This window comes from Natrix helvetica (genome assembly GCF_964273705.1).
Source record: "Natrix helvetica genome assembly, chromosome: 5".
NCBI classification, from domain to species: Eukaryota; Metazoa; Chordata; class Lepidosauria; order Squamata; family Natricidae; genus Natrix; species Natrix helvetica.
The window spans coordinates 68071442-68097073 of NC_138551.1; the positions used below are offsets into that span (position 1 = coordinate 68071442).

General features: G+C 34.9%; 2 protein-coding genes across 3 annotated transcripts in view; one reads left to right on the forward strand and one right to left on the reverse strand.

Annotated features, from left to right (window-relative positions):
• Positions 1-25632, forward strand: part of DOCK1 (dedicator of cytokinesis 1) — a 459011-nt gene that overhangs the window by 192113 nt on the left and 241266 nt on the right. The window lies entirely within an intron of this gene.
• The window catches only part of INSYN2A (inhibitory synaptic factor 2A), a 62030-nt gene that overhangs the window by 34414 nt on the left and 1984 nt on the right, over positions 1-25632 (reverse strand). For both annotated transcript variants that reach the window (XM_081954826.1, XM_081954825.1), the window contains exons 2-4: positions 14900-14982; positions 9597-10803; positions 2638-2730 (exon numbers count right to left, since the gene is read on the reverse strand). In XM_081954826.1, the coding sequence (XP_081810952.1) occupies positions 2638-2730; positions 9597-10803; positions 14900-14969 (1370 nt within the window). In that variant the 5' untranslated portion in view covers positions 14970-14982. The remainder of the gene's footprint in view (positions 1-2637; positions 2731-9596; positions 10804-14899; positions 14983-25632) is intronic.

Genomic DNA, 25632 nt, shown 5'->3' on the forward strand with positions numbered 1-25632 from the left:
GCCTTCGACATCTAGTCATGCTGGCCACATGACCATGGAGAACGTCTTCAGACAGCTCTTTGGCTTTGAAACTGAGATGAACACTGTCCCCTAGAGTCGGGAACAACTAGCACATATGTGCGAGGGGAACCTTTATCTTTAATGGTAATGTACAGCTATGAAAGCTGGATACCGAGAAAGAATTAGAGAAACAATGTAGGGACTCTCAAATTTGAATTTTGAAGATGGTTGCAAAGAAGGCCGTGGACCATAAAAATTAATCAGATCTGGAAATGTATAAAGTTTGAGTTTTCATTTGAAACAATAATAAGTAAATGTAGGTCAAGACGGCAAACTTATGGAACCTGACTTGTAACTCCTAACTACTTCATTAATTTCATGGAACAATTTTCTATCTTGCTTTTCTGCTAGCAGTACTTGTTCTCAGATCTATTCATGAGTATATGGTATATTTATTACACTTGTATCATGTCAAGGGGTCCATTTTTGTCTCACAGTAAACATGTTGATATAGATTTGGTTTGAACAAACATGAACACTGAAGGAACAAAGATGTTTTAGGGCACATATGTGCTCATGTATCATCTATCAGCAATTAATTAAAACATTTGTATGTTTAACTGCAATGATATGGCTGTAGTACTTAGGAAAAGACAGTGGGGGTATAAAGAGTTGTCGATATGTGCCCATGCATATTATGAACCATTTTTCCTCCTCCTGAAAACTGCATAGTCTTAGTAATCAGTGTGTAATTGAACTAATGTGGCAGAAACAATGGTCTTTAAAGTTCTGTTCAAAAAATGCTCAGTTGACCCAAGCTACTTATTGCCTGATAGTTATTTTTGTTCAAAACGCTCTTGGCAGACTAAACATTATGCTTTATGCAAACCTTACTCCCAGATAGTGCTAGTTACTGTAATTAACAAGGTACAGGACAATCATTTAAAACCATGGTTTCATAAAATGAAAGAGATTGCTCCTTACTTTAATATACAGTACATTATTCAAAAACTTCATTTGGCCAAGTATAGTTAGACATACAAGAAATTTGTCTCCAGTGCAAAAGCATGTACATGCAAAACAACAGAATAATAATAATCATAATAATGATACCAATGAGATGAAATAGTAGAGAAGGCTAATAATAATAATACTATAGCCATAGCCTACTAATAAATATACTTAAACATAAGAGACTACTGTGGGAATTAGGTGTTTAGCACAGTGATGGCACAAGGGGAAAAAACAAGAACCAAAACCATAATATAAAATAATGAAATTCCAGAATACCTTGGCTTAAGTTAGGCAAGCTGATACTCAGATTTTCAGACTGATATACAGAACTGAATGATTTTTTGGTTTAAATATAAAGGGAGAAAACAATTCTGAGACATGTGCTATTTGAACTAGTTCATTAAAGCCTCTAAAACTTTCAATAATCTTTTTAACAGTACAAGGATAATAAATGTTTTCTGGGAAGATCTGAACTTAACATTTTTGTTTTGAAACAATAGCATTTTTAAAGTTCTGCTTTTTTCCCATGAGAAATAAACTCCTAGGACAAAGGTTCATGATAAAAATAAAACGGACAGCATAACTGAAAGAACAGTCAAACTAGTGGGCATTGCAGGCAAAAGTCAACAGAAAATTGACTTGTATGGTAGTTATATCTTGACAACAATATGTCAAAATATACTTGCAGTATTTACTGTCTAGAATGGTGAATTGTTGCAAACTCAAAGAAACTTCAAAACATTCATGAAAAATCTATTAAAAACACATCTACAGAATTACAGCCAGGCTGCTTTGTGGAAAAGAAGTCTTGACTTTAGTATGTTAAAAAGTATGTTCTTTATATGTATCTTTATCTAATTAAATGTAAAAATGGGTGAAATCAAAGGAAGGAAAAAAAATAAAAACAATGCAACCTACATTCTCTACTTCTTATTGAAGATATAATAAATATTCATTAAACATATGTCAGCTTATAGCTTTCATCTCCCAGTTTCTATTTTTTTGAAGAAGCATTTTTTCTTTGGGAATTCTGGATTCAATATTTGGCACATGCCTTTCAGTTTTTTTGCAGGAAATAATCCCCCCCCCCCCCCACCTCCGAATTACTGGAATGGATAGACAAACAATATTATAGGATAGATTCTGGCTAAAACCAAGGAACAATTTACTGAGATTTGAGGGGCTACCCATATCCCTGAGCCTAGCTGTCACAGTCAACTGAAAACATGGAGAAGTACAATCAGTCCATGCTGTATGATATATTCAGGAGTATACTATTGTTCCTGTGCGTGTTATACCTTAATATCCAAATTGAGTTCTTCCTGGTTCAGTAAAGTTGCACAAAAGGCAACTTAGCAATATTACTATGTCATTTTTCAGTGAATTATAACTAGAGCATTCTGTATTGTATTTTATTTTGTGCAAAATTCAGCAATCCTTTTACTTTCTTTGATTTTCTAACAGTAGTTGTATTCAGTCTCATATTTTCCCTTAGTTGTTTAAGACAGTCTTATATTACTAGTTATACATAATGGACGTTTCTTATTATTTCTAATATGTGAACTAGGATGAAATAATTTATTATTTATAACAGTCCGATAGCACTGATAGTAGAAGACTTACTTTAATGGGTCAAGTCTCAACAAATGAGAAGAAGCTTTCATTACATAGTCAAGGTCCGATTTCGACATAAAGTTTTTCCCCCTGGAACAATATCTGTGAAAAAATACATGTGAAAAAATTATGTAGGATTGGGATTCAAAATCCAGCTGGATTTTGCAGGGGGGAATGGGACAGCAAAAAGCAGCAATCTGATTTTTGTAGACCTATGTAACATTTTTCACAGATATTTTGCGGTACATAATTTATGTAGAAGAGAAATACTGATTGGGACAAAAGTGTTAATAACTGATCAGTTAATGGTTACAGTTAATAGCTGTTCTTTTAAGAAGTGTAAAGTTTCAGATATGTAATGGAAAATGCAAGATTAAGTGTACTTATAATTGCATAATTGTGTTGAGAACATTTTTCTCTGAGTTTAATATGTAGAATTAAAGAATGATTTTAAATTATGTCACATGCACCCTCCCCAACTCAAAATAAAAATCAAAGATTGAGTTTATTGCCCTGGAACAGACATCAAGCAGATGTAATATTTAATCAGATAGTAGGTGTTATAAGTATGGGAAGAATTTGAAAGTTTGAAAGGAATGGCTTATTTAGTTTCCTGAAAAGAGACTTTACTTTCTGACAGAAGCCAACTGATATATTAAACATGACAATACATTTAGAACTAGGATTCATCCGAATTAAAGACCACTTCAAAACATGTTTTTGTCCACATGAAAGCTTTCATATATGATAGGGTCTCTGGCCTAGCTCCCTATTATTTTGCTAGTTATAGACTGGACTTCAAAAAATGAGGCCTGGTTATTGTAAATAATACATATGGTTAGCTTTCTATTTTTAAAAAAGTATATTCCCCTTTCAATTTTATTCTTGCTGTTTACAATAGATGAAATAAGATATGTTTGCTTTGCTTTCACAAGGCTTAGTTTATTTTAAAAAATGAAGAAAAAACTGCATTTGATGGTTTGATATTTATTTACAACATACTTATATACTATATATTGCCCAAAGTATATATTATAAACATCCCAGAATCATGGGAGCTGTAGAACATATAAATTTAGTATATTATTATTACTTTCTAATTATTATTTACTAAGCAATAGATTTACTAATCAATCAACTTGAAATTTAAAAGAAAAAATATTTAAAAACTTCTCTTTGAGCTCCCTTAAAACTGTGATGTGTGTGTGTGTGCGTGTGTGTATAATAGATTAGATATAAGAATAGCACCTGCATAAACATTATCCAAAGCCAGTAAAAGAACAAAATCGAAGTGGTAAACTGACTATATAACTAGTATTTAAAAGAAGACAAGTGTTCAAAGCCTTTTGAAATACCATCAAGGACCAAGCTACCCTCACCGAGATGTTCCATAATTACACACCCCTGATCTCTTCATTGAATGGGTTGATTGTATTGGAAGAGATAATCCTAAAAATAAAAAGGAACCAAGCCATGTAGACTCTTAATAAGGAAACTGTAAGACTTTTAATTAGACTTGAAAATTTAGTAGAATTTCAAAGTGATCTAGCACATTACCCCTCTCCCTTCCTTTTCTACAAACATTATTATTTCAGCATATATTAATGTAGTCTCACACATGCAAGCTGATTGTCTACCCTTATTCTATTGAAACAGCATTGTCAATGAAAATGACCAAGTTATCAGCATTCATTCTAAGGTCTGCAAAAATAAGTCTTTTAAATAAACAAATAGGCAGGCCCATGACAAAAAAGTAAATCAGGATCCAGCATCAGTGATGGACTATTCACTGTTTATTTTATTTTGAGTGAACACTGAAAACCATATGAAGAGGAAGAAGATGGTCTAGAGTACTTTGAAAAGAGAAGAAAAATTGGCTGCATTTTGTTGTTCTTCACTGTCTATTTATAGTGGTACAGCACTGTATATCTTTGGTATATAGTACCATTTTTATAATATTATTATTAATTCCCTAAGAATTAAACTAAGGTTAGTTTCAGACCTTCTAAATGTTGAATTCACTTTCTATTTTTTAAGTGGATTCTGTTGATTTTAGCATCCTGATTACATACATTATCTAGAAGTGGTAATGCAAGCTAAGTAAAAAAGTTAGGTTTTAAATCCAATAAATACATAAATTGCTGTTACTAAATAATTCTTTCACAGGCCTATGCAGACTTTGTTATGACTGTGTTTAGTAGCAGGAATTATATTTTTCTCTGGTACATTGCATTTCATAATATTTAAATCTTTAGTTTCAAAGTTATCTTTTTCTTCATTAGAAATAGAGCCTATATTTGTAACAAATCATATATTAATAAAAGTATTTTATTAATAAAAACAAAGGTTAAGTCTTATTACTTTCAAAGAGAGATTTTGTTTAATAACAAAGCAATTTACTGTTTTCCATATGATTTGATTCTCCTAAAATTCTTATCCTTTCAAAGGTACCTGGGTACTGGAATAGTTTTGAAATGAAAAAGAAATTACAATAGGTTTTTCTAATGTAAAAATGCTATAGTATAGTAACATAAAACGTTGAAGAAATTTATTTTTCTTTATTTAAGCAAAAGAACAAAATGAATTAAACCATAAGCCATTAGCTGCCTGGTATTTCTTCTAATGTTTTAGAGATAGGAATATAAAATGTGTTGAAGAAGAGGTTGTGGCTATATATTCTGGGAAGGAAAAATACAAGATTTTATTAAAGTCATTTTAGTGGTTGGTCATCTTCTACAGGCAAACCAATTCAATTTATAATCAAAGTTTATGATAATCAGGAATAGGTTTGAGTAGAAGCTTCTAGGCTAAAGTAGTTTAATTTATTTTAACTATATGGCCACATTTACATCTTCAGTATGTAACTCACCTATTGAGTTTAGAATGGTTTAGTTCATGTCAGACATAGATGCTATTAAATTAGAGTATTTTCCCACTCATACTCTAGTGCAGTGGTTCTCAACCTTTCCAATGCCGCGACCCTTTAATACAGTTCCTCATGTTGTGGTGACCCCTAACCATAAAATTGGTGTCTCAGTTAATAAGACCATCGAAAATATGTGTTTTCTGGTGGTCTTAGGCGACCCCTGTGAAAGGGTTGTTCGACCCCCAAAGGGGTCCCGACCCACAGGTTGAGAACCACTGCTCTAGTGGTTCACAAGCATCTACTAGACTGGAGTCTCGTTTTTCAGCAATCTGTAAATAAGATGCTTCTCATCAAGAAGGTGAGTAATCAATGTGTCCTCGCTGAGATGAATGCATAATACTGTATATATCAGATAAGACATTCATGTAACTTTTAAAATAAGTATAAAATGTATACAAGTGTAAATCTTTTTAAAAGAGCCTATATATTTTAGTTTCCAGTCATTTTAATATTTTTTATAGTTAATGTCAATTAAAAACTATGAAATTTATACCAATTTGTTGTTGTTTTCTCTCTCTGTATATAATATGTAAATTTGTTCACTTTATTTGAAATATAAGCAAATATATACAAAACTAACTATGTGAGGGCCTGCAATCACTTTTAAGTCTTGCTGCTTTTTGAATATCATTTAAGTCTAACAAGGGAAGTAGGTCTTTGTTCTTCTCTATGCTGAAAGAAAAAAAAGAACTCTAAACCTCTATTCATGAAGCAGCCTAGTCATAGCTATGAATGGTGAAAATATTTATGAACCCCTGACAACACATAACGTTTCGTGGTTATGAATCATTGGTATTCCTGTTTATCTATCCTAGTGTCTTATGTTTCTAGGTCCCTGGTCTGCATTCTCAATGCCATTTCCACTCAAATTTGTATTCTACCGTGAGTTATAAATAAAGATCAATTGCCCCCTTTTCACCCAATTAGGGCAAAGGGTGTAGTTCCATACTTACCAGGGATATACTAAAACTTTTGTTAAAATGATAGTTTGCAATGGGTCTGATCCAAAAGGAATTGGTCTGTTTGGAAATAACAACAACCAATAAACATGTGAAATAGAAATAATGCTTCCCTCACTACAAGCATCTTTAAGAAGAAGTAGAAACTGCTAATTAAAGTACTATCAATTAATAAGTCTGGTTAGGCTACATTTTGTGTGTTAAACTGTGTATTCTGAATCTTAGTCCTTTTTTACAGGTTAGTTTTAAGACTTAAAGGAAGGAATACTACAGGAAGTTCTAAATCCTTATTTATATATGCCAATTGGGTTGTACTATTGCAATCAGTAGTTTCCTGATTACGTCCTGAAAAAATATGCACAAAACCATTAACTTTGCATGTTTCTAATTTAAATCATGAAATCAATCTAAATTATCAGCCATAGGATCTCTGCTAGTAGGTCAACATTAAGGTCTGTTGCTTTGATAATCATAAGCCACAGGGCCTCTTTAGTACTATACTTGTATTTTCTCCCACATTCAGCCTTTCTGAGGCAACAAACACTAATGCCATGATATAATGGAAACACAGATATGAAAAGCTTAAAAAGTTTCAATACACATACCGTGTTTCCCTGAAAATACGACATGTCCTGATAATAAGGCCATGCCACATTTTTCTGGTGGGTAAAAATATAAGCCCTCCCCTGCAAATAAGCCTCCTGGACAACCCTCTACCTCCGGCCAGGCAGAGCACCGCTCACCAACCTAGCGGTATCCCAAAGGTGCCAAGCCGCGGGAACCAGGGGAAGGCAAAGGTGATCGCATTGCTTGGCGCCTTCGGGATACCACTAGGTTGGTGAGCAGCGCTGTGCCCAGCTGAAGAGGGGGGGGTTGCCAGGTGGCTGCTCTCTTGCGAGCAGGCTCCCAAAGAGCCGGGCGCAGCCTCAGGGGAGAACGGTTGTGTTGCGCTGTCACAGCAGCACAGCACAACAGTCATGAAGTGACCACGCTCATGAGCAGCCACCCGGCAAACCCCCTTTCCAGCTGGGCACAGCGCCATTCACTGACCTAGGGATATCGCCAAGCTGCGTGAGCGCCTGTTCGCCTCCACCCGGCTGCTGCGGCTTGGCGCCTTCCAAATGCCAGTGAATGGCGCTCTGCACGGCTGGAGAGGGGGATTATGCGAGAGGCTGTTCCGCTCTCGCTCACGTGCCTCCCAGCCTCACGATGCCTTGGCTCAGCTCTCCCTGCAGAGCCAGGGCACCTCCGCTGCCGCCATCCCAGCATTGCCTTTTCAGTGGCTTCCAAACCGAGTCTTCCAGCAGTGGCCGCTCTGGGCATACACTCTATGGTTGTGAGCCAGCTGCCGGCAGAGCGTACAACCGAAGAGCGTACACCCAGAGCAGCCACTGCTGGAAGACTCGGTTTGGAAGCTGCCAAAAAAGCCATGCTGGGATGGCGGCGGCAGCGGAGATGCCCTGACTCTGCAGGGAGAGCTGGGCCAGGGCATTGTGAGGCTGGCAGGCACGTGAGCAAGACTGGAAAAGTCGCTCGCGCAACCCCCCTCTCCAGCCTTGAAGAGCGCCATTCACTGACATTTCGAAGGCGCCAGGCCACTGGAGCCGGGTGGCGGCGACAGGCACTCATGTGGCTTTGCGATACCCCTAGATCAGTGAATGGTGCTGTGCCTGGCTGGAAAGGGGGTTTGCCGGGTGGCTGCTCGTGAGCATGGTCACTTCATGGCTGTTGTGGTGCGCTGCTGCACCAGCACAACACAGCCATTCGCCCATGAGGCTGTGCCCAGCTCTTTGGGAGCCCGCTCGCAAGAGAGCAGCCACCCGGCAACCCCAAAACAATAAACCCTCCCCTCATAATAAGGCCCAAGCCATATTTTGTGGGCAAAAAGAAAATAAGACCCTGTCTTATTTTCGGGGAAACACGGTAGTTAAAAGGTTGAATTATGCCATTAGATGTCAAAGAGCATGCACAAAATAAATAATCAGTGAAATTTATAAACATTGAAAACCATTCTGCTGTGCTGGAAATATATAGCCTGTCCTTATGACATATAGCTTAAATTTAAATAAGTGCTGTAAATCATTTTGGCTAAGCAAACATTATTACATAGAACAATTACCATGTTTATAATTATTGCATCCTTTACATGCATTAATCAGTAGCCTGTTTTGCGTGAAAGCAACTTCTAAAGTCACAAATGAAAAAGGCACATATTAGTAATTCTGGTATGATGAAAGGAATCAAAGAGGGAACATTAACTGAAGTGAGGGGAAGCATGAGCTACATAAAACAGGAAGTTGGAGACATAAAGTTGCATTTGCTAGAATACAATCATTGAATTAACTAGGAAATACAGGCATTATATCTTTTAGAAGGGTGAGATGCCAAAGAACAGAAGTTGCAATTATCAAATAAAGACATAATTATCCAAGTCTGAGTAAATAGCTGTGCTTGTTAAGTAGGTTGTGAGTGATGCTTTAAAAAAAAATAGAACGCAGAACAATATATTCTGCACTTCATTTTTATGAACTAATGCTCTTCTTTTGGGCAGTTTCAGCATTCCAAACAATGTTTTCTATTGCCTCCTAGTCTATTCTGGTTTTAAATAATTAATGATAGAGTTCTTGGGTAATCATATAGCAGATAATATTAGCTTTAACATGACCCTTTGTTTTATGTCAAATATATATAAGCAATATATTTTAATTTAGTATTCTTTGAAAGCAGTTCTGTTACCAGAAGCGTATTTTTTTAGGAGTAACTTTGTACTAAAGCACATATATTATAAGATCATTAGAGACACAATGAAATAGAAAGGTCATCTAAAGCATTAATACATTACTGTGAAGCTATATGCTAAATTATAATTTTCAAGTACTGCGAGTCAAGAATAATTATTCATTAAAGTAATCCATATTAATAAAGAAAGGTGACACATATGTTGCACATGCTTTTTGAGCAATTCTAACACCTTCTGAGTAAGCAGAAACATGTAAATTGTTCAGCAGAATTCATGCAAATGATTTTCCCCCCCAAATGAGATTCTTGCATATGTCAAAAAACTAAAATAAAAATCAACTTACCCTTCTCTATGAGCTTCTCCCTTTTCCAACTCCTGAATAACACCCAACAAGACCTTTATGGTTTCCTGACTGGAGCTGATCAGATTCTCCATCATCTGTAACTGTGCTTTCAAATCTACCACTTCGGTGTGAGGCACAATTTGTTGACATCCTTCACTCACAGCAACTGCTGTCTGACAAGGCTGTTTTCCTTCCATAGGTGAAACATTTACCTGAAGGGTCTGTTCATTACATTGGGTAGACTGGCACTGTGCCTGTGTGGGACAGGCCTGAGCTGTACTTACAGCTTGTGACTGCAGACCATTAAGATGCAGAGTTCTTTTTCTTTCCTCGTCCTCGGCTGGACACAGGGACCAGTTGTTCCCTGTTGCTGCTGAATGTTGCTGGTCAGCCAGTGAGGTGTGTGAACCAGATGCGGGCAAATAGACAGAAGCTACTTCTGTCTTGAACACTTTTCCTTGGCTGGCTGGATTAGCTTCCTCATACCTCAATGGCCCAGTGTGGTGTTTTGCTTTGTCATGCAGCTGGTAATCAGGCTCTTCTAAAACTGAAGCTGCCGAGTCTTGTAGAGAAGGAGGTTCTTTACTACAGCTGTGCAAATCAGTGCTTATACATGTCTCCAAACAGTTGTCCTTAGAAAGTGGCTCTATTGCGTTCATGCGTTCATTAGTATGTGAAATAAATTCAGCTGTCACAAATCCAGTGACTTTCTTGCTGCACTGAACAGCCTCTCCTGAGATTTTGCTGTCTTTCTCTTTAACATCAATTAGGAATCCGTTGTTTTGACTTGGAAAAGTGTCAACTGAAGCTATGCTTTTGATTATATTTCCCTTTTTCCGGTCCAAAGGGAAGGTCTGGTAACACTTTTTAAGTTCAGGCGAAGTCTGAACTCCTGTACTTTTAGTAACATTAGGGATTGATCTTCGGGCAGGCACTGTCATGTATTTTCGGTAAGCTGCTCTGTAAGACATGGGTTTTGCTTCCTTTTGGTCACTCTGCTGTAACAAAGAGAGTTGTTTTTCCCTTTGCTCATTCTGGGCCTCGCAGATGTCTTTGAACCTCACCTGTAGGGCTTTGTTTCTCTTCTTGATTTGTCGGTTGGGATCCAATGCATATTTCATTTCTAAGGCAAGTGATGTTGCTGAATCAACTTCACTCTCAGAAACCCCAAGCAAGCATTTGCTGGGTTCTTCACTTCCTGTGGTACCTGAAATCAAAAAGCCATATTAGGAAGACTGTTACTACCCTAGGTAAAGATGTTTTTATTCAAATGGCATGATTTTTTATAAATAAATAAAGTTCAGGACCTTTAGCTACCTAAAAAATGAAGTCTTGCTTTTGGGAGTAGGAAGGTAGTGGTTTTTGTGATTAGAACTTTAAAAATAGTAATATGCATGCATAACAGAAGCAAATAATGAAATTCAAAAGACGTAGTAGTAAAAGTGTGCAGATTTTCAAGTTACCCAGAATTCCTATTGGCTAGGGTGATACAAGACCTAGACTAGATTCTGTGGTGTCTAAGATATTTAGACTCAGACTACATATTAAAATTATATATATAGTATTCCTGAATAGTTGTAGACATCAGATTACATCCTAATACAAACAAACAAGGGAAGAGCTCCTCCTCCCTTATTTCAGAAAATAGTCTCTTCTCTGCTTCTCTTTGGCAACAAAATATACAGATAGTCCTTCATTTATGACTATAGTGGAACCCAGAATATTCATTGTGAATCAATCCACAGACTGCATGCACAGACTGAACCTGATTTTAATTTTTTTTGCTCCAGTTGTTAAACAAACACCATGGTCAAGTGAATATGGTAGTCGCTAACAAGTGGTTGTTAAATACAAATCAATGTATCCCTCTGGGCATTTTTTATTGGAAACCAGCCAAATAAGGCTGGAAACTGGCAAAAAAATGTCATAAATCATACTCACATGATCATGGAATGCTGCAACCATCCATAAAAGTGAGCTAGCTGCCAAGTACCTGAAATGTGATGTGTGCAGTCATCAGAACTTTGGAACGGTGTCATAAGCAGCTTTTAGGTGGCCTGCCATAACTTTGAATGGTTACTATGCAACAGTCATTAAGCAAGGACTATCTGTGGTCTTAGATAGGGAAGTGTATTCAAAATGCGTTATGTACTTATCTAGGAAAGATAAATGCTGCTTTAAATTGTTTTATGCTGACATTATGACTTAGTGTAATATCACTGCCCTCCAGATATAAATGAGATTCTAAGCCCTTAGAAATGCATTATGCATATAAAAGATTATGTTCTCCAAGAGGTTTAAAGGTTCTTGCTTAAGCATATATCGTTAAGAATATTCAAACCTGGCCAAATGGACAACAACCATTGGCTAGGGCTGAATGCTCTCTATATCTATGCAGAAATCATTATTCCCATAGTGAGGAGAGCTGGGAGAGAAAAAAGCAGCTGGAACAGTTATTAAAAATGTTATATATTATTGATGTTTTAATGCTATACAATATATATTTTCATTCTGCAGAAAGATTGACACTGAATAATTTTGGTAACTAACATATCCTTCCTTATAATTTACCTTTTACTTGAAGGTTCTTCGTTTCATTTGGTACATTTTTTTGATGACAGCATAATTAACTCTTAAAGAGATTATAAAAAGAAACAACTTACTGTAAACTTAAAATCATAAATTTAGGCCATGAGATTAAATCTTGTCAGTGCAGAAGCCTCAATTAAAAAAATTTTTAAGACAAACATCTGCATTTATTACTAGTGATTTTGGAACTGGAACTGATTGCAAATTGGATGATACTTGTTATTTTTAAGAATAATGTTTAAGAGAAATGTCAATGTATATAAACAGCCATCTGTTTTAAAAGTGCTATTTCTTTATAGGCAAAGTTAATACTCCTGAAAATGTGGCCTTTAACTGCTTTCTTGGCAATGGAACCACCCACATTTATTGGGTTTCAAATTGCCACAGAATCAATATTTTAGAAGAAAAACATTATCTTACTTTTACTATAATGCATCAAAGATAGACTTTTATAGAATATTCATACAGAAATAAGGAAATGTTCATTTTAAATAGCAAAACATTAGAATTTGTGCTACCTATTTAACATCCCTACTATGTTCAATTGTTAAATGTAACTAAGCTGTTGCAAGTGGCAGTTTTCTTCCACTTAGGGAGAATCACATCTTAGTTTATTGCCTTGCTTTACATCTGTTTTAAACATTTAGCCTGATTGCTAAGACAGGAAAATGTTATATTCTGAAGAACAATGCCAAATTGCATGAAAAGAGACCATACCATGATTAATTTTTATCCATTTTCACTATGCCTTTGGGTTGGGCAGTGAAAAAAGGGTGTGAGGGGGGAAAATTAAAATTAAATTTTGCTGTCTTGTTATAGAATAACTGAGTAACAGTTTATAGAATAAACTGAAGAGACAAACCAGAGAAAGCACATTTAAAGTGGAATAACAAATATTATTTGCACTTATATATTCAATTTGGTGTAATGGTGAAGGCATCTGGCTAGAAACTAGGGGACCATGAATTCTAGTCCACCTTGGCCATGAATCCTGTTGAGTGGCCTTGGGATAGTCACTTTCTCTCAGCCATAGGAAGGAAGCAATGGCAAACCACTTATGAAACACCTTGCTAGAAAACTGGAAAGACTTGTCCAGGCAGTCTCAGAGAATCAGACATAATGGAATAATTTTAAAAAGGTCAGCGTAAATTTGGTCACTTAAAATAAATGAGTAACCCAAAACAAAACAAAACAAAGTAGCAAACTCATTCAAAAGGATTAAGAAGGATTTGCAGGAATTTAGAGGTTAGAAATAAAAATAAAAATGTTGATACTTCATGTACCCAAAAGCCAATGAGTTAAATAGCATTACGGAGTAGGAAATACTACATTTGCATAAAACAGTAATATATAAAATCATTTGGTGGCATGAGAAAAGGAAAAAAGTGATCACAAGATGAAGCCTATCAGTAAGTATAGCTTATAGTTTCTGAATACCGAAATAGCAACTTTATTATCTTGAAAATGAAGTGTGCATTCAATTTCACTCAATCAGCCAAGAAAATAAATTCAAAATAGTTCATAAACATCATTCATTCTAGCTACTCTGAAAGAACTAAAGGTATACTGTTTAAAAGACAAATGCAAAAATCTGTCCATCCTTAATATTCTGTACATTCATTACTTTGGTGCAACTGTAAAGTTGGTTAGTGAATAAGAATTCAATATGCTTCAATACAAGTAAATACATGTATTATAACACTGAACTAAATATATCTGGGATACAAAGGACTTTAGGACAGTAATTTGATGGATGAATTCTTCTTTGCTAAGTGCATGAGTTGTGTTTGTTCTTTCTTTTTAGGAAATGAAGTGGGCTCACCAATTTCAATTTATTAATTTCTATATCAGTTCACTCTAAAATCACTGTGATTCTTTCATTTGTCCTGCCTAATAAGTATGAGGAACTAAAATTAAATTTAATTAAAAGTAGAAGACAATAATTGTTCACCTATCTCAGGATTAGAAAACATACAGCACTATATATACCTAGATACAAGTAGGTACCAAATAAAAATACTAAATAAGGAATAGAGAATAAGGTCATATTTTAGTTTTAAATTGCTGATATCCCTATACTGCTTTTGTTAATTTTATGGTTCAGAAACAGCCAGTAGGCTTACTTATTTGCTTAGATAGTAATTTTGAAAATTAAATACTATGGGATAATACCTTCTAGATTAGAAAGAAATGTGAGATTAATAGTGGTAATACTCAACCCTGTTGGTGTTATGTAAAGCCTTGAAAATCTGGATGCTGGGTCCCGTAGGTTGGGTAAACTGATCATTGCACCTTTCTCACATAAATGTGGCTGGATTCTGACTGCCTTTGGTTGCCACTGTGCTGTAATTGTGTCTATATTTACTATTGTTGTTATTTATTCCTTTTGTTTTACTGGCTTTAATTATGTGTTTACTGCCCGGAATCACTATTTTTTAGATGTGGGGATGTATAAACCAACTATAAATAATACAGAAACAAAGAACTCTAATCTTTACAAACCCAGTAAATTCAAATAAATTTATCTATATGTTGAGTCACTTGTTTAATCACTGTAGCTTAAATTATTTTTCTTCTCTGATCAATATTTAATTTATATGAAGTTTCTTAAACAGGTTACATAAATATTTTTATATAAACTACTGTATGTCACACTGTGTATATAAAAGTTCTATTAGATAAAACCAACGGAAATCCAGGGACATACCACTTACTTTCATCATTGAGAGATTGTGAGGCTGGAGATGAAAGATTCCTCATCTCATGATCAGTTCCTTTAGCCATCGTGTTACTTAGCCTAAAATATAACAAATATACTATTACTAATTGGTTGTACACGGTACTGGAAAATAAAACCCTGTTTTAACTTTAATAAATCTTTGTGTTTTTGGAAATACTGAAATAATCTACTCTTCCAGAGAACACAAATGATGCTTGAATACATACTTTTAGAAATGTTGGCAATCTAAAGGTAGTCAAACAAAAAAAAAATCTAGGAGTTCAGAATATTAAGCACCAATCAGATTTTAGACATTTGTTTAATGAAAACGTTAGTATATATTCACATGGTTTTCTTATTGCTATTAGACAGACACTTTATCCTTGAGCTTGTAAATTACTATCAACAAGTAACATAGTTCTTGACCTATGACCAGTGACCATTACAATAGCGTTGAACAAATGATGGCTAACAACTGATTCTCAGAATTCTGGCCATCCCAACAGCCCATTGCCTGACCGCCATTTGCAACTTTCCATTGTTGGCTTCCTCAGAAAGGCAATATGGATATGGAAACCAGCAGGGAAGGTTAGATGTCTATTCCCCCTACACACACACACACACAGACAGACACACACACACACCAGTCCCTCTGTTAGTGTGCCAGCCACTCGCACATCCCTGCACATTTACCCAACCTGGACCTTCCAAACCTGTGGAATGCCTCTTGTACACCTTCCCCAACCTACTTGCACACTTGACCCACAACTCTTATATACTCTCAGCTTCTCTTGCGCACTCCTTTGCACCGCGCCTCTTGCATACATTCCCACCCAACTTCATTCCCTCTCCCACCCAGTAGTAACTATTTATTTGCCTGCAGACCTGGGACTCTTTAACTTCCCACCAGTTTCTACACTGACTTTGGTTGTAGGAAGCCTGAGGGGTTGCCTTACTTAATAACTCTGATAATCAGTTACAATGGAAATTGAGATTGCAGGGATTGTTGTCACTAAACACTGCAGATGTGCTTTATGACCATGTCACTAACTGACAGCAGTCCCAGTTGCCATTGTAAGTCAAAGAATACCTGTTTGTAGGTAGTTGTTATTTAAGGAATAAGACTCTACCATTATACCATATGGCAAACTAATGCCAAAAATACTGCCAAATGCCCAAGTCCATTCTGTAATGTATCAGTTTTTATTTCTACCTCTGTTGGCTTTTTATTTTTGTCTTGTACTTCTTTACAGAATTTGATTTTCCTATCCATCTTGTACACTTTTCAAAAATGCAACTGTATCTTTATGCTCTACAGCAGGGGTGTCAAACTGGATTTCTTCAAGAGCCGGATCAGCACTGTAGTTCTCCTCCGCAGGCCAGCTGGGGGGAGAGGGGGAGAAGGGACGGACACCTCCTTCAGCACCCTGGCGGCCAAAATGGGGCTGTTTTGTATGGCATAGTGCTGCAGCAGGCCGTCAGGCCGAAAACAGGGCACAGGGGGCCTCACATGGCCCCCTGCACCCTGTTTTGGCTGCCACAGGTACAATGGGCCTTTGCTATTTCCAGGCCAGCCCCACAGGCCAGATGTAAGCATCCCACAGGTTGGATCCGGCCCAGAAGCCTTGAGTTTGACACTCCTGCTCTACAGTGTTCTTGCTAGAAAATAATACTATAATGCTAATGTGTTTGATGAAGCATCTTCCATGTTTTAGACAAATTGACTCTGTTCTCATGAGGATTAACCCAATCCAATGAAGTGAGCATGTCTACATTATCTATTTGTAGGAGATATGCAACTGCAGCCACAACCTGACCATCTTGGCTCATGCTGTCTCACAAAGATCTGTTTTGTACTATTGTGTCAACATACAAATGTAATCTCTGGGCTTTGGAATGAGGTTTTATAAATACGTTTATAAAAACAGATTTTTCAGCTATGCTGAGATGTTATCTGAGGGAACAGTAGAAATATGACTGGTTTTACACGAATTAAGGCAAAGGCAAGGCATTTGGTTTTACAATTGTTCATTATTTGTATTTTCTACAGACTTTGACTTGTTCACAATTCTTGTGAACAGTTTACAAGAATTATAGTTAATTTTGTAATCATAAGTTTTTTTTAATGGCCATTCTGGGAGAGAACACCACAAATTGAATAACAATATCATAACAATTAGGTCACAAAACACCCCATCCCATTGTATATGGAAATGGCTACTTATTTATAGTTCTTCTAGGCTCCATAATTGAACAATTTTAAGTTACTTACTTAAACAGAAAGATACTGTAGATCATAAGAAAGTCCCTTGGATTGCAATCCATCCCTGTTGTGGAAGGGATTCTACTCTCACTGAAAATACTTCGTCTTGAAATATTTGCTTCAACTACCAATAATGAAGCAATTAATTAGAAATGTTTTTGCATAATTATTTTTGTTGCTGCATTTTCCTGAGTGTCAAAAAGATTTGCACAAGTTTTAGTGACTGAAAAATATGGCAGCCAGACTGTTAATCAGTACATAATGGGGTTACTACAGGTAGTCATCAGTTTATGACTACAATTTAGCCCAAAATTTCTGTTAAATGAAACATTTAAGTGAGTTTGACCCATTTTACTACCTTTCTTGCCAGTTGTTAAGGGAGTCACTGGAGTTGTTAATAACATAATTGTTAAATGAATTTACCTTCCCCATTGACCTTGCTTGCCAGAGGGTCACAAAAGGGGATCACATGACTCCAAGACACTGCAGCTGTCATAAACATGAGAATTGCCAAGCATCTGAATTTTGATCACATGACAATGGGGAATCTCTGGTCACAAGTGTTAAAATTGATGTCACATTTTTCGGTGCTGTTGTAATTTTGAACTATCACTAAATGAACTGTTGTAAGTCGAGGACTAACTGTATATCGTTCTCACACCAATTCGTAAGGAATTGTGTTTGTGTGTATGTGCCTTTGAATCAATTTTTGACTCCTACTGATTGTCTTAACAAGTCCATGCAGTTTTCTTGGCAAGGCTTTTTAAAAGTGGCTTTCCACTGTCTCCTTCCTAAGGCGGAGAGAGGGATTGTTCTAAGATCAGCCAGCTGACTTTGTGCCTAAGGCAGGACTAGAACTCTCTGTCTCCTGATATGTAGTCAGTGCCTTACCCAATACACCACTGTCAACAAATTGATTCTGCATTTTAAGGACTTAAATGTCTGCAAAATATGTGTGTGTGTACACACAAACACACACACACACACACTTTAGAATGTACAGGAAAATCCATTTTATCTACCAGCAATATGAATTAAAAAATAACAGAAGCACAAAAGGAAATAATGATTGATTTAAAATCCTTTACTTTTTAGTAGATATACAATGTAAAAGGGAAAAAAAGACTATTGAACCTCTAACATAGCGCAAGACAAACCCATAATCTACGGTAGTAAACTGACTGCATGTTTCTAGTTTAATCTGTCAAGTATTCTGTGGGTCCCATATTCCATTTATTAAGAACTGAGTGATCATTTCAGGTTAGCCCAGTATTTGGTAGCTGTATTTCAGAGTCAGAAAAAAAAAACCCATTAAAAATAATTTGGACAGTTTCACTTCTGCATGATGCCAAACGTTGATGTCTACATTTGTCATAAGAATCCGTACAAAAAATCCACAGTAATATGTGTGTGGGACGGATGATGGCATTATTTAACTGAAGCCAGAAGATATAATACAGAAGTGATAAGAGCTGATTATACATAAATGTTAAAACAGTTCAAACTATATACATAAGTACTTTTCTTCTGTTGAACACATTTACTTGTGGTCAGGGAGCCATGTCACAAAATTAGTGGAGAGGAGTTAATTGCCATTTAACTTATTTTTTCATTAGTATACGAGGCTTTTGCAGCATCAAAAATTAAAACTAAAATCAGAGTGTACAGGGCTGACTTTCCTCTCAAAATATATATAATCTATAAGCATGCATAAATAATGCCAGGTTAATTTCAGGACTCAGAAAATACTTTCACACAGCTTCAACACTGATTGATTAAATTTCAACTAAAATGTGGCAGTTACAAAAGGAGCCAAGCAAAGAGGAATAAATGTATAAAATAATTTTGAGTATACCGTTGAGGAACAAAAAAAAAATCATACCACATTCAGTTAAAAAAACAAGGAAGATCTAAGCACTTTCTGATGATATTCAGGATAGCACTCAAAAATAAAGTTCAAGAGCAGCTCAATAATAAGATTGCAATCACTGACTTAGCAGGTAGAAGAAATAGAGGCAATATTCAAAAATGCTTCAGTCTTTTCTCCAATAACACTATAGTAAGCCTGAAGGAAAAGTGCTGATGTAGAAATCACAGCAACAGCAACTAAACTAATTAAAAATTATGTGAAGATGTTTCAAGCATCTGATTGAATAAATAACATCTGCAGAAGAAAAACAATGTTTATACTACATAACTTTCATTACACAACGAAGATAAAAAGTGTTTTCTCAATAGTTGCCATAACTATCACACAAGCAACCAAAGACAAATTACTGTAAAATTGTGCACTTTCACAAATGTCTAGCAATGTTATTTCACTTTAGGGATTTCAACTGATTAGTTTATTTCATCATGACTTCTGTTCTTCATGTAGTGAAACATGAGAAGGATACCATTCCTTCTTTGATGCAACAAAAGGTGCAAGTCAATTTGTCCAATATAAGCTTGATGATGTTGAACTCCATATCAACACATTAATACATCTGTTCTTTTCATAACATAGACATGATTAAGAGTCTAAGACTAGTAGCAATTAGCGCCTATAGTCCAATTTCACAGTAGTACCTAGAGCCCAACAGATAAGTCTGTGTTGCTTCTGTTTTATCACTGCTCTTTCCCTAAACTATATTAATTACTGATATATAAAAAGATATTCAGCTATTATATTCTGAAATCTGCTAGTTTCCAATAAACCTTTGCCTAGTGTTCTGTGATGTAATATCTGAAAGATATTCATCCTGGATTCATCCTGCTTGGGCAGAGGATTCACAATGAACAAAAACTGCTAGGTAGGTTTTGGTTTTTTTGCATATGCAAACATTAGACATATATTCAACCTCATTTTTCTTAATTAATGACTAAAAAAATACTGTCATTGTTAATTTTTTAGTCACTATGGCAAAAGGCATTAGCAGTATGGTAATGAACCGAAAGGAACTAACCTAGAATAGTGATTCTAATGTTAACTTGCTGAACAAGGATAAACATTACTGTGGTGTATTAATGATACAACAGATAGTTGTGGTTGATAATTGCTTTATGAGGTAACAATTTAGTATATGCTTAGTGACAGGATAGTGACACATGAAAGAAAGCATTCTTACTGAGAGTGTCCCAACATTCTAATAATCCTTGATGCTTCCACCAATTCAACCTGATGGAAAAGAGTGTCAGTCCTCAAAAGTAAAAGGAAGCAACTATGTAGTGTTACCTTTGATATAAAACATTTTATGAAAGAGATCAGTCTCATCATAAGAAAGCAAGTGTATAAACAGGGTTATGTCATCTCAAAAATAATGATTACCATATTATTGAAACAGACTATGACCAAACAGTAATACTGTCACTGAATGTTTTCAGGTGGTAAATGAATTGAAAGATATCTCCAGCAATGAGGACAAATGGCTTGTATTCTTTATGATAAACTATTTCTATGCATGGTAGCCCTAATTACAAGCTTTTATTCCAAGATATCTATGTATGACAGTGTGTGTGTGTGTGTGTGTGTGTGTGTGTGTGTGTGTGTTTCTGTGTACGCACACATCTGCGTGAGTATGGAAATGAAAATCCATTGAAGTGTTTTATTGAAGTATATAAGTGCAGTAATCATTTATGGGTTAGTCTCTCATCTGAATTTACCATTTCACAAATATGAGAAATAACCAGTCAATAGGCAAAGGGGAAGAGAAAATATACAGCAATGTATATGAAATTAATTAATATTGCCATGCAGTTCTATGAATGCTATGAAGAAATCACTACTGTCATATATTTTACAAATACATTTCAGTGCTTCATTTGTTAGTCATTTCCTTTACCAAAGGAATAGAAAACTCAACATTGCATAATGAAATAGCCCAGATTGATTATCAGATGCTATTCCAGTGTTTAAGGAGACTATAATAATAGACAACCTATCTATAAACTAATTATGATGGTCCTGGAAAATACTGTGTGGTTAGAACTGGAACAGTTTTTGACAGTTACAACAGAAGACCCAGTTTATGTGTTGGAGGGATTTCTTCTTGTATCGCTCTTCTCTGTCAACTGTTATATTTCTTGTACATACTTATGGGAATCTCATACTTATATTTCATGATTCCTCTGTTAAAGGATGCATCTGATTTGAGACTATCCAGAAATTCAATTTCAGTTGTGAAAAGCACAAATGTATAAACAGTATTGACACTAAAGGGTTTCTGTTAAGTTTAAGAGGTTTAACAAACAATGTATAGATTTCAATATGCTCAGTGATAGACAGAAACCAGGAAAATCTCAAACGAACAATAAAAACTTTTTAAAAAGGGGTTGCTACTTCAATAAAATAAATTGTTTGGAGAAGTCTGTATTATTTACACTTGGAGAGTAAATATTGCTGTTTAGTTCAGAACAAAAACAAGATTCATGTAATAGCAAAGTATGAACATAGAAGAGATAAAATCAACACTGCATTTGAATCTTAGTTGTAACTTGTTCTTTGTACATGCCCTTCTGAGTTATGATGCTACTTCCCAGGGATTTGGCACAGAAAAGAGGATCTGAAGATTAGAGTAGGATATTTTGTTCAACTTGAACTCTGTCATCAAGACATTATCACTTCTTGGGAAATAGTAACTTAGCTACGTTGCAGAAACATAACTGCCATGCGTCTTCTGATAAAACTTTATATGCAATAGCAATTTTATATATTTTACTGTGGACATATTTTGTTTTAAATAACTCATTATGTTCTTAAAAAACTCACTAAATGATCCGAATGTAGAATTAAATGTCAAAGTTTTTTGTATGTGATGGAAACATGCTGAAAGAAACATGTACTACCATGTATAGTATATACATGTGGAAAGTGAATGTACATAAATAAATGTACTTTCATGTGGAATGTGAAAGTACATAAATAAATAAAATTATAAACAGTTATATAATCCCTTTAGTAACATTCCTGCATTTCCTAATGTAAACCTTTTGAGACAATACATTTACTTAAAAGGAACATTATGGTCAGCCTTCCCTAACCTGATGCCAAAGAACCATCAAATATGTAAGTGTGGTGCAATGAAAACAGTCTAAGAAAAGCTGTGCAGGATCAGATGAAGGACAAATTTAATCTAGCATTCTGCTCCCTTTATGGTTATGAAAAGATTGTGAAAAATTGACAAACACACAAATACATCTGGTACTGAGAATTCATCCATCCATATTAGCTCTGATATCAGAGATAACTGAACCATAAGAACTAGTAGTCTGACAGTCTTTATCCCCTATAAATGTATTGATTTAATTTATAGTGTTTTTTTTTTCATTCAATCCTCTACTTAAAATTATCCATGTTGATGGTCTTCACTGCATCTAATAGTTCCACCTGGCATAATCCTAAATCCTGGTCAGGGCATTTAACTGCGCAGAAACAGACATGGCCTTATCTCTTTACTTGCCTAGCTTCCTTGAGTACCTCTTTAGCTTTGCTGCATAAGGGACAGAGTCTGAAAGGTAGGAGAGTAGGAGTGGAGAGGAATAACAATGCTAACACTATGTCCTAGTTAAATGCTTTAACTGCTATTACTACACAGTTTTGAGATTGTTTTTTCTCTTTGTGATTGGTCCAGTTGCTCACATAGAATTTAAGGCCCCTCTCTTCTTGGTTATATATCCTAACTATCTGCATTTTATAAATTCACTGTGCCAATAATTTGGTTGGCCTGCAGAACTAAAAGTAAATAGAACTTGAATGTCAGAGTTGATAAAACAATTCGAAAAATGGTAAGCTGGAAAATGTTTGGGGGGAAATCCAAGCACTTACTACCTTGAAAACTAATACATTGATTCTTTATACTTCTTTAATAATAGGTCTTTTTTGTTGAAGATATAAAAATCTGGTTTGTATAGTCTTCTGGGTTTTCCTGAATACCCAAGACCAGATATAGGTTACTGTAGTCTTTGAATTTTTGTTATGCCCTTAGCCCCAGGTTCTGTGAATTAAATTATTCGTGACTGTATACTGGAGCATTAATCACTTGTAATGATTCATGAATGAGGTTATCTAAAAATGTTAAACCCCATGCTGTAATTATTCACGCTGACAGTGTCTTGACATAAATCTGTTTGAAACTTTACAGTTGAACTGTGAAGCTAATTTATATAGAATTCTCTTTGAGAATTGTGTACTGAAAACAGTTTAGTTTACTGAGCTGTCCATTTTTTTTCAGTGATACAGGCTTTTGATGAAGTTATTACATGAACTAGAGTCATATTAACCCAGTATAAACAAACAGAATCACCATGTTTTATATAACTATTTTTACATTTTAAGGGGAAAACATGCTACATGACTCATCATTTAATGCAGTGTCAATTGCATCATATGCTGGTATAAATCATTTGTTCAAAAACTACTTTCAAGTGATATGACAACATTTCATTAGTTTTATTAGTTATTAGTCCAAATCATGTGGGTATGTTCTTCTTCACTGGTGATATCACATGCAGTGATGTTAACTACGTATGTTAGATATTAACCAACGACACTCTTAACTGGATGATCTGTAAAACATATGCAGAAGGATATGAACATTCCCAGTTACATGTCTTAATCTCAGTGAGATTAATAGAAGAGAATATTTTGCACATAAAATGAATGTGCCTATAAAATGTTTGTATGTTATGTTCATAGCTTGTTTATAAAACATTAACATTTTAAAAGGATATTACTTAGTATGTTTTCTACATACTGTAGTCTGAAAACCTTCCTCAAGTTGCAAATGCAGATATGCCTTAGGAAAAAGAGATCTGATAAATGCCAAAACAGCAATGTCAACAATGAGAAGACTGGTTAGATTATTATTAATCAATTCTAACAAAGTGACCCCTAAACTTGGGATTTGTCATTTAATACCATTATGAGCAAGACCCACAGAGCCCTGTAGAAGCATCATTTATAAATGAAAACTAGAAAGTAATTTCAGAACTATAGAACATCTTTGGCAATGCAATTTGGCAGTCTAGCATATTGGTCAGGCAATATCACTAGTTTCTTTAAAGTGTCAAATACATTGAGTTAAAAAGTTTTATTGCATTCTGAAAAGTTTAGGCCAAGAATCATAATTAAAAATTACTATTATGTATTTTTTCAGTTATGCTATTATTTTCAAGTTATATTATTTTCTAGATTTGAGAATACAGATATTTTTTCTTATTTATCTATAGCAACTATGGCATTTATTATGCACAATAATAAGTGACTTCCATTCAGCAGTGAACTCTATACTTAGTTTCATTTTAAAACTTAAGTTCCAAATTTATGATCACTCCTAAAGTATATGGAAAACACTAATTATTTTTAGTTTTTACAGTCTTTCATAAAGTTCTGTGTATATGTGTTAATACTGGGTCCTACAATTGTTTTTAAGAGAAAAAACCCTTCTTTAGTTCAAATTTTCTCTAAACTGTTCCTCTCCATATCGACTAAATTGAATATTAATCCCATCACATCTGAACAGCATTATGTTAAAGATGGCTGGTTTTCTATTAGTTGTTATAGTTGTTGCTTCTGACTCAGGACATATTTAAGAACTTTTTAAATTAAACTGCAATCCTTTATCCAGTGTTTGGAATAAAATACCACTGAATTCAATAGGGTTTATTGTGAATAGATCTTTAGGATTGTTTTGTAAGGTTTATACAAAAATAACAATGCTATGTACTTTATTTCTCAGCTCTAAATTTCTTTGGGTGGGAGAATTAATTAAAAAAACAGTTCCATTTTCTTTTTTCCATATGCAATAGAATTATTTCACATTTCATGGCTGCTCACATAATTCTATTGTTAATAGTTTACTTTTGGATTATTTTGATTCAGTCTTTTGCAGTTTGATATCTATCCCTTTCAACAAAATTTCTCACTTGCAACATGAGAAGGTGTTTCTGTAAGGGTTGCCTTTTTAACTTAATGAAGAAACTAGTGTACTGAATGTTAAGCACTTTAAATTTTTAAACCTTTGATCAGTGGTTTATTTCATTATTGTTTTTGTAATTAACTGATTACTCATTTATTTGTAAGAAATAACAATTAGATATTTAAACTGTTCACAATATTTTAGATAAAATAACTTTGTATCATTCATTTGAAACCAGAATATTGATCCCACTTTAAAATCTATTTAAAATTCATGCTACTGTGATTAAACCAATTCACGTTAAAATACTTTTAAGAGAAAATTGTGCAGATACTGTTGAAAAATGCTCTAATGTCTCTACTAGTAATGAAATTAATCTATATGACTAAATTCGGAACATTTTTGCTGATTCTAAGATAAATATAACAAAAACTAAAATTTATTTTTAAATTTTAGTAAAAGACTCATCTACCTGTACATGGAAGTATCATCTGCATACATACACACACATATGCAGCTATTAGTTTATCTTCCTAGTTTAACATCTCTATTAAATACTTAAATAGTGAA